This window comes from Panthera onca, chromosome E1 (assembly GCF_046562875.1).
Source record: "Panthera onca isolate mPanOnc1 chromosome E1, mPanOnc1 haplotype 2, whole genome shotgun sequence".
Lineage (NCBI taxonomy): Eukaryota > Metazoa > Chordata > Mammalia > Carnivora > Felidae > Panthera > Panthera onca.
In genome coordinates this window covers 53,170,759-53,187,025 of record NC_138352.1, presented here as the reverse complement: position 1 = coordinate 53,187,025, position 16,267 = coordinate 53,170,759, and the positions used below count along the sequence as shown (strand labels likewise).

The 16,267-nt window shown below is 54.0% G+C and overlaps 1 protein-coding gene across 2 annotated transcripts in view; it reads left to right on the top strand.

The window, feature by feature from the left end:
* Positions 1–15,774, top strand: part of IGF2BP1 (insulin like growth factor 2 mRNA binding protein 1) — a 45,558-nt gene extending 29,784 nt beyond the window's left edge. The window contains exons 6-15 of one of the 2 annotated variants that reach the window (XM_078437267.2): positions 799–1,080; positions 2,009–2,143; positions 2,794–2,916; positions 4,221–4,356; positions 5,635–5,757; positions 6,092–6,208; positions 6,764–6,838; positions 7,889–8,020; positions 8,269–8,382; positions 10,243–15,774. In XM_078437267.2, coding sequence (XP_078293393.1) covers positions 799–1,080; positions 2,009–2,143; positions 2,794–2,916; positions 4,221–4,356; positions 5,635–5,757; positions 6,092–6,208; positions 6,764–6,838; positions 7,889–8,020; positions 8,269–8,382; positions 10,243–10,335 — 1,330 coding nt within the window. In that variant the 3' untranslated portion in view covers positions 10,336–15,774. Of the gene's footprint in view, positions 1–798; positions 1,081–2,008; positions 2,144–2,793; positions 2,917–4,220; positions 4,357–5,634; positions 5,758–6,088; positions 6,209–6,763; positions 6,839–7,888; positions 8,021–8,268; positions 8,383–10,242 lie in introns of both variants that reach the window. The other variant, XM_078437266.2, reaches the window with a different exon arrangement.
* The last annotated feature ends 493 nt before the right edge of the window (positions 15,775–16,267 follow it).

Here is a 16,267-nt window from a genome sequence, read left to right as displayed (position 1 = left end):
TTTTTCAAAGTAATCTCTCCTCCCAGCGAGGGGCTTGAACTCATGACCTCGAGATCAAGAGTTAGCATACTCTGGTGGCGACTGAGCCAGCCAGGCGTCCTGCCCCCATTTTCCTTTTGGCTGGCTCATCGGCTCAGACGGCTCAGAATTTTCTGGAAGTCCCTACTGCCCCTTGTGGCCAGTGTATGGTCCTTAGCCTGGCTTTGAACGTCACGGCAACACTCTCCTCTGGCTGTTGTTGCCTTGTTGAGATTTCTAACCTGCATCAGCCAGTGTGGGACTGGATGGAGCACGTCTTCCTGCACAGGGGTGAAGAACACCCCAGGTTTGCAGACATTTCCAGATACACTTAAACTCCTGCTTCCAAGTGGTAAGCAGGGCACTGTGGCTCTCTCTCTCTCTTTTTTTTTTTTTCGTACGGTTTCCTCAAACATGGGAGGTGCCAGACTCAGCAGGTGCAAAAACAAGCCTCTTGGGCCATCCTGTTTCTATCTGTTAACATTTATTCACCATCACGACCTGCGATTCTCACATGAGTCTTATGATTGAAATTATTATGTGGCTGAAATTCATAAGCCCGATGGGAACCGCCTACGTAGGTTTCCCTTCGATGTCATCAGCCATTTCGCCTGGAAAGTTCTCTGAGGTGGAGGTTGGAAGGGGGAGGGGGGGCACGTGGTCATCTCCCTGGCTTTTAGCAGGTTCCAGTTTGGAACCCAGCGTGCTTTACACGCTGGAGGGCATTTGCTGTGACTGGCATGGATTGGTGTGACCGGTAGATTCTCCCTCTGTCCCCAGAGCCATCATGAAGCTGAATGGCCACCAGCTGGAGAACCACGCCTTAAAGGTCTCCTACATTCCCGACGAGCAGATAGCACAGGGTCCTGAGAACGGGCGCCGAGGAGGCTTTGGCTCTCGGGGTCAGCCCCGCCAGGGCTCCCCTGTGGCGGCGGGGGCCCCGGCCAAGCAGCAGCAAGTGGACATACCCCTGCGGCTCCTGGTGCCCACCCAGTATGTGGGTGCCATCATTGGCAAGGAGGGGGCCACCATCCGAAACATCACGAAACAGACCCAGTCCAAGTGAGTCTTGGCTGCTGGGAGATGGAGGTCGGGTGCCTCCGGGAAGCACACCGAGGAGCGTCAGTATTGACCTCTTAGGAAATGTCGCCTGGAACGCGTTCCCTTTTCTCTGTGTTCGTTCGGGGGTCGCTGCTTCCAGTCACGGCCTCCTAGGAAGGCAGGGGCCGGTAGGGGTGGAGGAGGGGGTTGAAAAGGCCTGGGGCGGGCCATTTGGTGGCAGCGGCTGGGCCGCACAGACCTTAGAGGGGTTCTGTAATTTCTTGTAGGAAAGTCTCATCAAGCAAACCTAGTCTTTGTGAGTCAGCCCCTCCTTGGTGTTCTGTGGTTTCAGTACTGCCTGTTGGTGGCCGGAGGGCTGGGCAGCCTGGCCAAAGTCGGCCCTCAGTAACAGGTCATGATCCTGCACCATCACCCATCCACCACAGCTGCTCCTCTAATCCCTTTTTAAAAATTTTTTTTCCAGTCGCGTATAGTTGACCCTCTTCTCTAATCTTTATGGCTGATCAGCATACTCTGGAAAAGAATGGGTCACGTCGTGTCCTTAACGCGAAGGCATCCTTTATTATTTACTTTTAATTTGGGACAGTGCGCCTTCCTTTTATAGTTGTACGCGGGGCGGTGGAGGGGGGGGGAGATCCAGAATTTAAGGGAGAAGTGCAGCTTTAGAGCCGTGGGCTGACGTCCGCCAACCCCGTGTTCCCACCCCAGACGCCACCGTTGTCCCTCCCCACCTCCTGGTTGAGACACAATCCGGAGCAGCAGGCTGGCCGGGTTTCCCTGGCCCTTTCTCTGCCCCTCCCATTCTTCACTTGGACGTGTTCCAAGGGCCCCTTCTGTACCTTCGGTTGAGGAAAGGTGGCCAGGAGTGCGAAGACGACCCCGGGTTTCACCAGGGACGCCTAACCGTCTTTGACCTTGTGGTCCTCAGGATCGACGTGCACAGGAAGGAGAATGCAGGCGCTGCGGAGAAGGCCATCAGTGTCCACTCAACCCCCGAGGGCTGCTCCTCTGCGTGTAAGATGATCTTGGAGATTATGCATAAGGAAGCAAAGGACACCAAAACGTAAGGCTTTTGCCCGGCGTGTCTTGTAACGAGAGGATTGCCACTTCCCCGCCCCCAACTACGAACTGTTAGCAAGAATGGCGATAAATAAGACATAAACTGGGAAACGAGGTTCTCTTTCCCACAAGGAACACCCTGTACGTATCCTCTTAGCGATCCCGTGAACTCACGGGTGTTTGTACATCGACGTGCTGTGCACAGGTGTATGTGTGCACACGTACGTTGTAGCACAAATAGGGTCCTGATGAACATGTTCTACAGTTGGCTGTTGCACTTAATGTGGATCAGTAATCCTAGACCCACCTCATTCTTTTTATTTCTTTTTTAATTGCCTGGAATTCGGTAGTCCGCGATGACACGAGTATACGGTTGGATGAGTTTAACAGGCATACACCTGCGAAGCCATCGCCCCACTTCTGTAACGAGCGTAGCCATCGCTCTGGTTGTCCTTCTTCCCCTTGGCAGCCCAGCCCCACTCCCACATTTCCGTAGCCCTCAGCAGCCACCGCTGTGCTGGTTCTCGTCATCTTTTAAAATGTAACTCTGTCGCGTGCTTTGTCCTGGAAACCCCACGTCTTGTGGGGGCAGGATGATCGAGTCTGAGCGTGGCCTGCCATTTAAGGATCTCTTACCCCTCACTTCTTCCCAAGGGCCGACGAGGTTCCCCTGAAGATCCTGGCCCATAATAACTTTGTGGGGCGGCTTATTGGCAAGGAAGGGCGCAACCTGAAGAAAGTGGAGCAGGACACCGAGACGAAAATCACCATCTCTTCGTAAGGCTCTCATTTCCCTCTTTATTTATCAAAGGACTTTTAGAGCACGAGCAGGGGAGAGGGGCAGAGATTTTTGTTTGAAAATTTTTTTTTTTGAGAAAGACAGAGCATGGGCGGGGGAGGGGCAGAGAGAGAGAGACACACACACACACACACACACACACACACAGAATCTGAAGCAGGCTCCGGGCTCCGAGGCATCAGCACAGAGCCCGACGCGGGGCTCAAATCCACGAACCGCGAGTTCGTGACCTGAGGCGAAGCCTGACGCTTACCTGACTGAGTCACTCAGGCGCCCCGAGAGTATTTTTTGTAATGTTTATCTATTTTTGAAAGAGAGACCGAGCAGGTGAGGGGCAGAGAGAGAGAGAGAGAGAGAGAGAGAGAGAGAGAATCCCAAGCGGGCTCTGTGCTGTCAGCACAGAGGGCTCGAACTCACGAACCGTGAGATCATGGCCTGAGCCGAGATCAAGAGTCGGACACTTAAACCAACTGAGCTACGCAGGCGCCCTGAGGGAGAATCTTATGTGGCCTGATGTGGGGCTGAGCCCCAGTCACAGAGTCGGACGATCAACTGACCGAGCCTCCCAGGCGCCTCTTTATGAGTGGGATGCCCCAGGGGCTCCGGGTCAGCAGTATTTCATTATTGAGCCTCAGTACTTGGCCCCTCAAGTTGGATGCGGTTTCTGCCTACTGAAGGGTAGTCAGCGAAGTGGCAGAGAGCATTTCTCTCCGTGAGGGCTGGTGGTGTGGGAGTGCCTCCCTTCAGCCCTCCGGCCTGCGTCTCAGAGAGCCTGCGGCCAGGAACCAGGGCCTCGGGGTTTCAGGCCTACCTGCCAGGCTGAGAAGGGGCCCGACCTAGGTCCTATTCTGAACGGGGACGGAGCGCGTGCTCTCCCTGTGCAGCGGCCTTGCCTCTCCGGCAAGAAACAAGGCCAAGCAGCTCGATTAGGTGGGTCTTTGGTGAGCGCTGTGCCTTGTGGACTTGCTCTGCTCCAGAAGCACAGGAAGTGGGTTGCCTTGGACCACGGGGGAACGTTCCGGTCCTGAGCATCTTCCTTTCCTGGTTTTACCGGTGGTGAAAACCTGTCTGAGTGGACTCCTTGTAAACGGAGGGGTGTTTTCCTCTCCCTGGCACCGTGCCCCCGGCCTGGGTTCCAGACCGAACGCCAGAGACCAGGAGCTGCTTGCCAAAAGTGAAACAGCCTGCAGACACGGTTTCTGTGGCTAGTTACGAGCCGGGGCCCACTCCTGGCCCCGGCTGGTCAGTGTGGAAGGGTGACTCAGCTCTGCTCTCCCACCAGGCTGCAGGACCTCACCCTCTACAACCCCGAGAGGACCATCACCGTGAAGGGGGCCATTGAGAACTGCTGCAGGGCCGAGCAGGAGATCATGAAGAAAGTTCGGGAGGCCTACGAGAACGACGTGGCTGCCATGAGCGTGAGTGCCTCGTGCCCCTGCTGACCGCTCTCCGAGCCTGAGCCACGGCAGAAGGGGGTCTCCATGTGGGGTGGTGAGGCCATGTGCTTTTGGACCTCCATTCCTCAGAGTGTTTTAAGTGTAATTAATTGAGATTCTTTATCGGATTCCTGGGGCGGGTCCCCTCTTGGGCTTCAAGGTCCGTGATCTTCCTGTACAATTGGTGTCGGCGTGTAGTTCGGTGAGGAGAAGGGTCCGTTATTTTAATCTGATCAAAAAAAATTTTTTTGGTATTTATTTTTGAGAGAGAGAGGGAAACAGAGCGCGAGAGGGGGAGGAGGGGCAGCGAGAGAGAGGGAGTCACAGAATCCGAAGCAGGCTCCAGGCTCCGAGCTGTCGGCATAGCCCAGTGTGGGGTTCGAACCCACGGACTACAAGATCATGACCTGAGCCGAAGTCGGATGCTCAACCGACTGAGCCACCCAGGTGCCCCTAAATTTTTGTTTTAAGTTTATTTATTTTGAGAGAGACCGAGACCGTGTGAGTGGGAGAGGGATAGAGAGGGAGACAGAGAATCCCAAGTAGGCTCCATGCTGTTAGTGCAGAGCCCATCGTCTGATTTTTATCGTATTTTTAAATTTTATTTTATTTATGATGAACAGGCTGTAAATTTTGTTTTAACGTTTATGTATCTTTGAGAGACAGAGAGGGACAGAGCACCAGTGGGGGAGGGGCACAGAGAGAGGGAGACACAGCATCTGAAGTAGGCTCCAGGCTCTGGGCTTGAACCCACAAACTGTGAGATCTTGACCTGAGCCGAAGTCGGACACTTAACGGACTGAGCCACCCAGGCATCCCACCCCCCCCCACCCCCCCCCCCCCCCCCCCCCCGTCATCTGATTTTTAAAGGGGAGGGAGGATGGTGGGTACGGGAAGAAAGGTGAGTCCTGGAAGTTAATGGACATCTGTCCTCGCTGTGCCTTCTCATAGGAATGTTCCAGTGCAGGGTTCAGTGGGGTAAACCACCAGAGATGGGGGTGACGACATCTGAGGCTCTGTTGGACCCTTCTGGGGGTGGGGGGTGGTGGCCGGTTCTTAGTCCAGGGATAATGTGCCACGGCTCACAAATCCACGCTCTATGTGTACGTGAGCGTGTGTGAAAACCACAAGGACAGGCCGGTTTTGTGCAGGTACAGCACCCAGCGCTCCTGTGTTGGCCCCCCCACCCCGCCCGCCTCTGGGCTCAGCCAGGCCCCTGCAGGGTGAGCTGACCTCTTCCTCCTCACCTTCCTTCCCCAGCTGCAGTCGCACCTCATCCCCGGCCTGAACTTGGCGGCTGTGGGTCTTTTTCCAGCCTCGTCCAGCGCGGTCCCGCCACCGCCTAGCAGCGTCACTGGAGCGGCTCCGTACAGCTCCTTTATGGTAGGTGCAAGATCTCACCCCAGGGGTCCCCGGGCCCTTCTGTGGCCTCCCTTCGGGCCCAACCCCCCGTGGGGGCCCGATGCTTGGGGATGCATTTGCAGGGAGAGGGAAGGGAGGTCTGGGATGCCCCCCTCGTGCGCACTCCCGGCCGCTGGTGCCCCGCTGCATGGATGGCGCCTTCTCGGTCCTTACTGGGCAGAGGGAGAGCCAGGGAGGGCGTAGCCCCTGTTGGCCGCCCGCTGCCTGCGCCCTTCTGCCTCGAGGACGCGTGCCCGGGGTGCGGGAGGGCTGCACCCCTCGCCCGTGCTAACGGCACCCCCTGTCTTGGCAGCAGGCTCCGGAGCAGGAAATGGTGCAGGTGTTCATTCCCGCACAGGCCGTGGGTGCCATCATCGGGAAGAAGGGACAGCACATCAAACAGCTCTCCCGCTTCGCCAGCGCCTCCATCAAGGTGACCTGCTCTGCCTGCCTCCGGGTCCCGCGAGGAGGGGAGCTCTCGCTCGCTCGCTCGCTCCCGAGGCCCCGGGTGGCCAGCCCTGGGGCAGGGCCTCTTCCCCTGAGGGATCGCAGCCCCCCCTTTGCTTTTCCCCTTGCCAGGGTCTTCCTTGCTTCCGGGCTCTCAGACGAGGGAGGGGGCGGGTGTTGCAGCGTAGAAAGCGAACTTGGGTTCTGGCACGGACTGACGTGGGTTCAAGCCCCCGCCCGCCCCTAAGCCAAGGACCTCGGCCTCTGGTTTGCTCACGACTGCGGAAGCCGAGGCCCCGGGCTCAGGGCGCCTGGCACACAGTGCTTGCTTTGGTAAGCGTCAGGCTGGCTCTACACCTTGGTCGGCCAGGGTCCAGGGCAGAGAGCAGGGAGAATCTCTCCTAGTGAAACTAAACGGTTAAGTTTCACAAGCCTGAATCCATCTGTGGTCTTAGAGGAGCTGGTCAGACGCAGTGATCCTTCTCTGGTGAAGTGTGGGCGGTAGGGGGCGCCTCTTTGACCACCTCTGTTTGCTTTGTAGATTGCTCCTCCCGAAACTCCTGACTCCAAAGTTCGTATGGTCATCATCACTGGACCCCCGGAGGCCCAATTCAAGGTTCTCATCTTTGTTTTTCCAAGCTAGACCCGGGAGCTGAGGCCGGGTGGGAGTGCAGATCCGCACGCTTTTTAAAAACGGTTTTTATCCATTTCTTGGAGTAATCTTTTTTTAAACATTATTTTTCAAAACGTTTTTATTTATTTAGGGGAAAGAGAGAGACAGCGTGAGGGGGGAGGGGAGGAGAGAGAGAGGGAGACACAGAATCTGAAGCAGGCTCCAGGCTCCAAGCCTGACGTGGGGCTCGAACTCGATAACGGTGAGATGAAGTCGAACGCTTAACCGACTGAGCCACCCAGGCGCCCCGATTTCTTTTACGTAATCTTTATACCCGGCGCGGGGCTCGAACTCACGACCCCGAGATCAAGCGTCTCCCGCTCTACCGACTGAGGCAGCCAGGCGCCCCTGCAGGATAAAACATTGCAGTGCAGCTTCCAGTTGGGCATCACGCTTAATTTCTGTTGACTTCTGTTTCCTTCTTTACGTCTGAAGGTGAACAGGAATTCGGGACAGAAGGAAACCCTAGGGCTTGGCTTCTTCCTTGGGCTTTGCCTTAGTTACATCAAAGGTAGACCTTTGATGCCAAATTTCCTTCTCTCCTTTGTATCCATCGCTAAGTGCCTGCAATTCTGGTCACATAGCCCAAGAGCCGACAGTGAGCACATCCTGACCGAGGCAGGGATGGAGAATGGGGACAGGCTCTTTAGGCTGTGTGCAGCGGCCCACGGCCTGTTCTCTGCGGCCTCATTCGAGTCAATGGGGTCATCCCAGACCCTATAGGGATTTGTAGCTTATGAATTGTTCTGGGAGGTATGGGTTCAGTTACTCTGCCCCGGCTCTCCAGTGTTACAAGCAATCAGAAGGAACAGGTCAATGCCACGACAGTGGCATTTTCGGTCGCCTGGGTAGATGGTTGATCTACTCCTGGGTGGGGCCTGGGGGGGCAGCAGGGGAGGGGCTGGAGCTTGGGGACCGGACGTCTCTGTTTACCTCGCTTCCCTTTTTGTCGCGTGTATGGCCTGCTGATTAACAAGGATCTCCTCCTCTCAGGCTCAGGGAAGAATTTATGGAAAACTCAAGGAGGAGAACTTCTTTGGTCCCAAGGAGGAAGTAAAGCTGGAGACCCATATCCGGGTGCCAGCGTCAGCTGCCGGCAGGGTTATTGGCAAAGGTGGCAAAACGGTGAGCCTTCAGGGCCAGGCTGAAAGTTCTGGATCTTTGTCCTCAAACCCGACAGCTCTGCTCTGGCTTCCCTCTCCCCTACCCCGCACAACCTGAGGACTCCCGACGTGCTCCTTGACCTAATTCTCCTCCACAGCCCAGCTCTGGAGTCCTCTAGTTACCTGCTAGCAATTTGCCTCTTGTCCTTCCCTCCAACCCCACCCTTTCTTGATGGCGCCCTGAGCTTCTCTTCACCCCTGGCCACGCAGGTGAACGAGTTGCAGAATTTGACAGCAGCCGAGGTGGTGGTGCCCAGAGACCAGACCCCAGATGAGAACGACCAGGTCATCGTCAAGATCATCGGGCATTTCTATGCCAGCCAGGTACACGTGGCCCGCCCCCCCCCCCCCCCCCCCCCCCCCCCGCCGCCCTTTTGCGGGAGGGCGGCAGGAGCCTGGGGATCAGAGAGGGAAGACTCCAGATGTTGACCTCCATGGCCTGGATGAATCCGGTGGACTCTGCCTGCCTCCGGGCTGGCTCAGTTTCCTTTTAATTTGTTTTGAGAGAGAAAGAAGAGGGGCAGAGAGAGGGGAGAGAGAATCCCAAGCCATCTCTGTGCTGTCGCGTAAGCCTGAGGTGGGGCTCGAACTCACAGACTGTGAGACCGTGACCTGAGCCGAAATCAAGAGTCGGACACTTAACCCACCGAGCCACCCAGGCGCCCCTGGGTCATTCTTCTCTAAGTGTAGGAGTGTGACGTGTAGATGTCTTATTTCCTCTTGAGGCTGTAGGGAGAGCGGTCTGAGGATTACATGTATGATATATATCCTGTATAATAGCCAGTATGTATTCTATATTCTTGGTCATCAACTAAGAGTCTTTCCTGTTGTCTAACGTTAGTGCTTCGCTAATACCTTGTGCACAGGATGAGAAAGGAAATTGGTATCACCCCCTTCCCCCGCCAAGTCTTGTTTGTGAAATAATAATGCCGATAACAACATTCTGGACGGCCCTTCCCCAGTACAGTCCCTTAGCCTTTCTCACAGTGACTTTTCCATCCCTGCTTCCAGTCCTTCCACCGTCCCATTGCAGAACTCCCCACCCCCACCTCCAGGGAGCCGGTCGGCACTGCCCAGCATTGGGACTGACCCCAGAGCCTGCCAAGGAGAGTGGATGTCGGGGTCAAATGCTCCGTACTTTGAAAAGTCAGGCAAAGGATGACCGGAAGGGAGTGAGGTTTTCCTAACATCCTCCAGTGTCGGAACCGGAAGGGGTACGGAGGCCTTTGGACGTAACCCCTTCCTCTTAGAGGACAGACGTTTCACAGCAGGCTTGTGGCCCGACCGACACTGTCTAAGGCAGTACGGGAGCCGGGAATCCGGGCTCTTGGTTCCCAGTGTGGTGTGGCTGTGCAGCAGCAGGAACGTGGGTTCTGGAGGCAGAGGCCTTGGAACTCGAACCCCCCTTGTGTGGTCTTCTGCGCCGTATGGCTTTGGCTGACTTTTCTGGGACCGTCTTTTGAGAAGTATGAACGGTAGCGTCTGTGGCCGAGTCTGCTGCACCAAGCACCATTCTGTGTGGTTGACATATATTAACTCGCGTAAGCCCCACAATAGCCTCATTTTACGGATGGGGGTGTGAGCTTAAGAGGGTAAAGGACGTACGCAAGGATGCACAGGGCCAGGAGGTTTTCAGTACCGAAGCGGGGATGGTTTTCATCTGTTGGGATGAGGAGTAGAGAGAAAAGCTACGTAAGCCGTCCGCTCGGGGCTGACCGAGTAGGAAGTGATCTAAAAAAAGGGAGTCCACCGTCTTGCCTCAACCTAGACCACCTTTCTGTTTAACCAAGAAACCAAGCACGCCGTGGGTGGGAGGACGCGATTCTGGCGACCGGTTCCGGGCGTCGCATTGTGCTGTTGATTTCCGTCGTGGAACCGTGTTCTTGGGGAAGGCGCCTTTGAGAAGGGGAGGGGAGAGACACCGATCCATTTTGTACGGTGGGGCTTCGGTGTCACTGCTGGTTTCTAAATCCGTCTCTGGACGTTTCGTTCTCTCTCCTGGGAACGTCGACGTGTGTGGTGGGGCTGTGGTCAGTGGGGAGGAGGTCTCCGAAGTTTATGACCCTCCGAGGGAGCACACGCTCCTGGCGACTCCAGGAGGTTGATTCGGGGTTCCGCAGTACGCGTGGCAACTTTGTTAACCGGAGGCCCTCACTCTTGCCGCTCGTCTGTTTTTTCCTACAGATGGCCCAGCGGAAGATACGAGACATCCTGGCCCAAGTGAAACAGCTGCACCAAAAGGGACAGAGTAACCAGGCCCAGGCACGGAGGAAGTGACCAGCCCCTTCCCTTCGCGGCGACTCAAGGACAACGGGCTGAAGTCGAGAGCGCGTTCTCCCCAGCAGGCCTGAGAATGAGTGGGAATCAGGGACCCTTGGGCCGGGATGTAGACCAGGTTTGCCCGCTTGGCTTGAGGAAAGACGTTCCAGTGAGGAACCCTGATCCCTCGGCCCCACACGCCCAACCAATTGGCCCGACACTGCCCGCCCCTCAGGGTGTCACCATGGAAATTCTAGCTCAGGGTGCTTTTAAACGTGGATTGTTGAAGTAAGTTCTCCAGGTCCCACCAAGAGAGTGGGTCAGGCCCCAGTGGGAAGAGAAATAAAATTTCCTTCAGGTTTTTAAATCATGCAGAGGGGTGTTTTAATCAGCCTCAAAGGATGGTTTGCTTCTCAACCCGAAAATCCTTCCAGCCTTCTCCTACTTGGTTCGTTGATTAAAATACCTCTACTCTCGTGCCCTGACATAACCTCTTCCTATATAGCCTCTTCCTGAAGTCAACGCTAATTGTTTTATTTGTACTGCTACCAGAAAAGGTGGGAACCAGTGCATTGTTTTGCTTACGTTATTGACTCAGAGGAGAAGACACACCAGCATCTATAGTTTAAGTCCACTCCTTCCCTAACTAACCAGTAGGAACAGCAAGGAATAAAGAACGGGGGAGAAATGTGATTAAACTGTATAGTAATCCACGTTTAAAAGGAGTGCCCTTATGGCTGATCTAGTCCAGATCGCCATCTTGAAAAATTGGCGCGATGAAAATGTTCTCCACTCTGTCGGGACTTCCCCACTGAGATTCCCTGCCCCATTCACGTCCTTCTCCCCATCTAGGTGCACGTGGGCGGTAGTGAATGCTCGGCAGGGTAGGGGCTGACCACTGTACTGTCCCTGATTCCCACCATTCTCAGGCAGATTTTATATTTTTTTAAAGTCTATTTTAATGATTGGATATGAGCACTGGGAAGGGGACGTAACTCCCCTTGATAAAGTCTCAGTTCCACGGAGGACTTGAGTGGCCCCAAAGGCTGCCACTGTGCCCTCACTCCAGCCCATGTGCTCCTATAAGGGCTGGTTCCCAGAGGCAGGGGTTGTGGGGCACTCCCCCGCCACGGCACTGTTCCCTTGGTGGAGGTGGGATGTGGAACCCAACCCCGAGCTCCCGGTGAAGCTGAAGTCCACCGTCTGGCGTACGTTATGAATATCCAGTAAATGGGAGAGTATTTGCTTCTGTTGTTATCCCAGAGGCATGATTTAACCGATGGCTTCTGCCTCCGTGAATCACCGGCATGACAAAAGTTGTGCCTAAAAACAAAGTTCAAAATACCAGCAACCTTATGCACAAAGGGGTAAATAAGCTTAATTTATTAATTTCCCAGGCTCAGTAAGATCCCGTTGGAAGTTCAGCCCTTGTGGAAGACAGCAGCCATCAGTTGAATGAGGTTGGGCCTCCCCTCCTAATATACTGATTGTCAACGCATATCAGCCAGGTGGTGCACTTTAGTTAGCTACCTTGGACAATGCTATCAAGTGTGCTGGGAAGGGAGGAAGGCCTCTCTGCATGTGGAAAAGCCCATGCGTGGAGTCCCCTCCTTCCGACACTGCAACAACAACAGTAGTAACAACGAGACAACCATGACACGTGGGCGGAGTCAGTCAGGTAATGCTGTGCGCGAAGTAAACTACCTCAAGGTATGAAGTTACCTCAGCAATTACTTTCCTTTTTGTTCCCCCCACCTTTTTTTAACCTTTTTTTTTTTCTTTGCGGCTTGCTGATATTTTATATAAAAAAGAAAAGCAAAGCAAAAGAGAAGCTGATAGTCTTGAATATTTTATTTTTTTAATGAAAAGAAAAAAAAAACGAGAAAGTTATGTTTCATAATTTCTTACAACATGAGCCAGTGTAAGCCTTTAGGATCTCTCTATGGAGAACAGGCCCTATGGGAAGGGCAGCAGGGGCTGGCTCTTTGGGAGGAGGCTGGGGCTCAGCGGCCCAAGGTGGAGAGAGCCCGGGGTGAGGCCCTGATCTCTGACTCCCAGATTCCTAAGCCACTGGCCTCTCCTGGGAAATCCCGCCTGCTGGGGATTCAGAGACCTAGCAGAGCCGTGGGCCTCCGGTGGCCGAACAGCAGTCCCCAGCCACCTGCTCATGGCGTCTCCTCTCTCCCTTTTTGGTTAAAGGGCATCCCAGCCAGTTCTCCCCACCAGTGGTGCTGTTGAGATATTTTTAAATAATTGCCTCCGTTTTATCGAGGAGTGAAATAATATCTAAAAAGTATACCCACTTAAAAAAACAAAAACAAAAAACCCTCTATTTCTCTTTCTAGAAGTATGGGAGCCAAGATTCCGTTGGTGGAAGAGACACAGCTGCTCTCTTACCCTCAGAGAGGTCCACCTGGTTTGTCATTGCAGTCTTTTCTTTTTTTGGTGTTGTTTTCATTTCAGTCCCATCTTGCTGTTCCTTTGGGTCTGCGTCAACAGACCAAGGAGCAGACAGACACTCAGATGATTGCCCCTTCGTCTCCTGTCATCTTTAGATTGATCTGATTGGTTCTAACAGCGGACCCAAATCTAAAGGAATTCTTGATTTAGGGTGGTGCGTGCAAGAAGCAGTCGGGGGGTATGGGAATGTGACTGGGGGGCAGGTTCCTGCCTCGCTCGTGTCTTATCCTTGCGTCCCCATGACATTGCTTTACAACCTCCAGAACTGCCTACCCCGAAGAGAGGAAGAAGCAGGAGAGCATTTAGGGGTGATATCAGGCCTCTGTAATTGAGCTTCCCACCTGCCCTAACCACAAAAAAAGGGTCTCCCAACTTCCATCTCTGGCTCTATATGCTTTAGCCCAAAATGAAGCAGATAACGTTCAGACATCGGCCATTTGGTGATTTAAGGCGAATTTCCAGCAGCAAGCATGCTTTAATATCCGGTTCAAACTACCAGCAGAAAAACAAAAAACAAAAACCAACAAACAAAAAAACCACCCACAGTACCTGAAATGTGATTGTTGCAGTGTTCAGTTTCCTTGGGATCCTGCTCCCGTCACACCTTAAGCCCACGTCCTTTTCCTTTGGCTGGTTCAGCTCCCGGAAGAGACCAGGAAGTGTGGCGAGGGACTGTCAGACGTTAGTTGAATTAGGCACAGCTTCCACTCATCGCTGACATTTGCCCAGCAGGAAAGTTGTGAAAGTTACCCTATCAGAAGCAGAAGGAATATGGTTTGGTGGTTAAAGTTTAGCGGGATAAAGGGACCTGTCTTGGTGGGCCCGCCTTTGACCCTTAGGCTAGGTCTTGGGGCAGCGCCTTGCCCTCCTGCACATCACCTCCATTTCCCCGTCCTTGGCGAGATAAGTCAACGCGGAAAGCACTTGGGAGATTTGGATGATCAGAGAAAAGTGACTTTTAGAAAACCACTTCTATACTGAAGAGAGAGAGAGAGAGATATATATATGTGTGTGTGTGTGTGCGCTACATATATATTTTTAAGAAAGGACCATCTCTTTAGGATATATTTTTTATTCTGTGGAACACACAAAAAACCAAAATGGTTTGATTCACTTAACTTCAAAGCTGCATCTGACAGTTACACCCGGATGGCTTTAATCCCCTCTAGGGTCTGGTTGCCTTTTGCAGTTTGGGTTGTGGACTCGGCTCCTCAGAAGGGTCTGGGTAGGAGAGAGCCATACGTAGGGACAGAGTTTTATCTCCTGCTGCCCTTTCCTGCCCTCCCCTGGGTCCTTGTCAAGTCCTTATTCCTTTCCCGTGAGCTCTCCACCTCCGGGGGGGGGGGGGGTGGTTGGGAGCTATTCTTAGGTATGCCTCACTATTGGCAGGAAAGACCCCATGTAAAACCCAGAGAGCACTGCGGGGAACACTCCAGGTGGCTCTGTGTCCGTTTTCCTCTGTGCCAAAGACAGACAGACAGACGGGGGCTGAGAGAGGCCGTTTCTGAAGCCAAGCAGTAGCCATCTTTCAACGTATACTTGGGCCTTCTGAGAGGGGCTCCTGGAAACAGTGCGAGCTAAAGACCCGTCCCTTCCCTTCTGAGGCTCCTGGGGGACGTGGGGGCGGTGCTTAACTTGCCAAGGGGGTAGGGAGCTGAGAAAGGGGTCCATTGGCTCCTGGTTGCACTTTGGGGAAGGAGGGGAAGTTTGGGGCTCCTCCACGTGGGACTGCTCTCTGTCCCCTGCCCCCACCGCAGAGATAGCATGGCGAGTTCCCTTCAGGCCTGGCAGACTGGCAGCGAGGAGGGGCCTCAGTTAGCTCTCAAGGGTGCCTTCCCCTCCTCCCACCCCAGACATAACCCTCTGCCAAACTGGGAACGAGCAGTGCTATGTAACTACCTCACAGAGCCCCAGAGGGACCGCCCAGGCTTCCAGTTCACTCCGAAGCCAAAGCCGGCACCTCTAGTCACCCCTTTCCTCCCACCTCCCACCCGGGGAGGGGGGGGCGGGGAGGCGATCTGCTTTCATTCTCCTGAAGTGTTTTCCGGGGAGACCCTAGTTAGTGGCTTTGACATTCAAACCGCGCCACTGTTTTTTGCCTGTTTGTTGCAAACTGGTGGAAGGAAGACAGCACAGCCTGACCACGGTAATTGCAGGAAGATGGGAGACCTCCATGCCAGGGGACATAAAGCCATTTCCCTTCCAAACGCTCGATGCCGTAGACGCAGAAACGTCTCTCTGGTACCCAGACTTCGAGTAACGCCAGCTGGAAGCTTCGGTTTCTTTGGATACATAAGGCTTCTCTGTCGGGGTACAGGGCAGGGAGGAGGCCTCGTGACCGAAGGTGAAGGTAGAGGGCGAGGGCCAGATCCCAACCTTGACCCTTGGGCCCGTGCACCTCCTTGGGGCACAGCCTGATGTGGGCACCGTTAGCGTGGTGTCTTAGCGTGGTTGAATCCGGACTGACGAGACATTGGAAGAAGTTTTCGTTCTCTTAAACAGCAGGAAGCTCCTCGGGAGCGTGTGTTTTCGAATTACCACAGGTGATGGATGCTACGAGTAGAAATGGATTAACTACCTCAATCCTTACAATAAGATTGGAACCGAGGGCAGGGACTCGTGCATAAGGGTATGAATCCTAGCCAGGAGAAGTGAGTTGAGGCTTGTGCCACAAAAAAGGTTTGTTCTTGAGGAACAGGCAGGCCTGCCAGGACTTCCCCCCACCCCTGTCCAGGGGGCTGGGCGGTCTGGCAATTAGGTCCCCCCCTCCCCTTCCGCCTTCCTTGCCCGGGGGTCCAGCGTGTCACCCCTTTCCCTCCGGCTTGACCTCCGCTCACTTGCTCTAGCCTATCTCGTTGGACCAGAGAGGCTGGCTGGAGGTGAAATCCGGGGCTTTGGCCTGGAACCCATCACTCAGCCCTAGCGTCAGGAAGCCTGGGGAAGCCAGAGCTAAGACCTCTTCAACAGGGTTTCTTTGAGATGCTCCGCCTCTGCTGTGTCCTCAGTCTTCGCAGGGGGGGCGGGGGGGGGGGGGAGGGGGGAGGACAGTTGGCTCTAGAAGAGGTGGTGCGGGATCCTTTGCCCTGAGAGAGTCCAAGGCCCCCGGTCCTCTGGTCGCTCAGGCGTCTTTGTAGTCGGGGAGTCCACTGGGCGATCCCAGCCCCTCCCCACCCTCTAATGGACCTCCTCATAGAAGCCCCATTTCACTTTTGTTTTATCTACCTCTTAGCAAGACAATAGAGATAAATTAGGTAGTGGCAACTCCACTTGCTTAGGTTAGGGGGGGAAAAAGATTTCTTTTTCCAAAGGAAAAAAAAAAAAATATTACCTTAAAAATACTTTCCAAAAAATTAAAAAAAAAAACCAAAAAAAAAAAAAAAAAAAGAAAGAAAGAGGGAGACATTTTCCAGTGACCACTGGATTGTTTTAATTCCCCAGACTTTTCTCTTTTTTTCCCCCGTAAATAAGTTTCACTCTTTGGCGAGTTTCT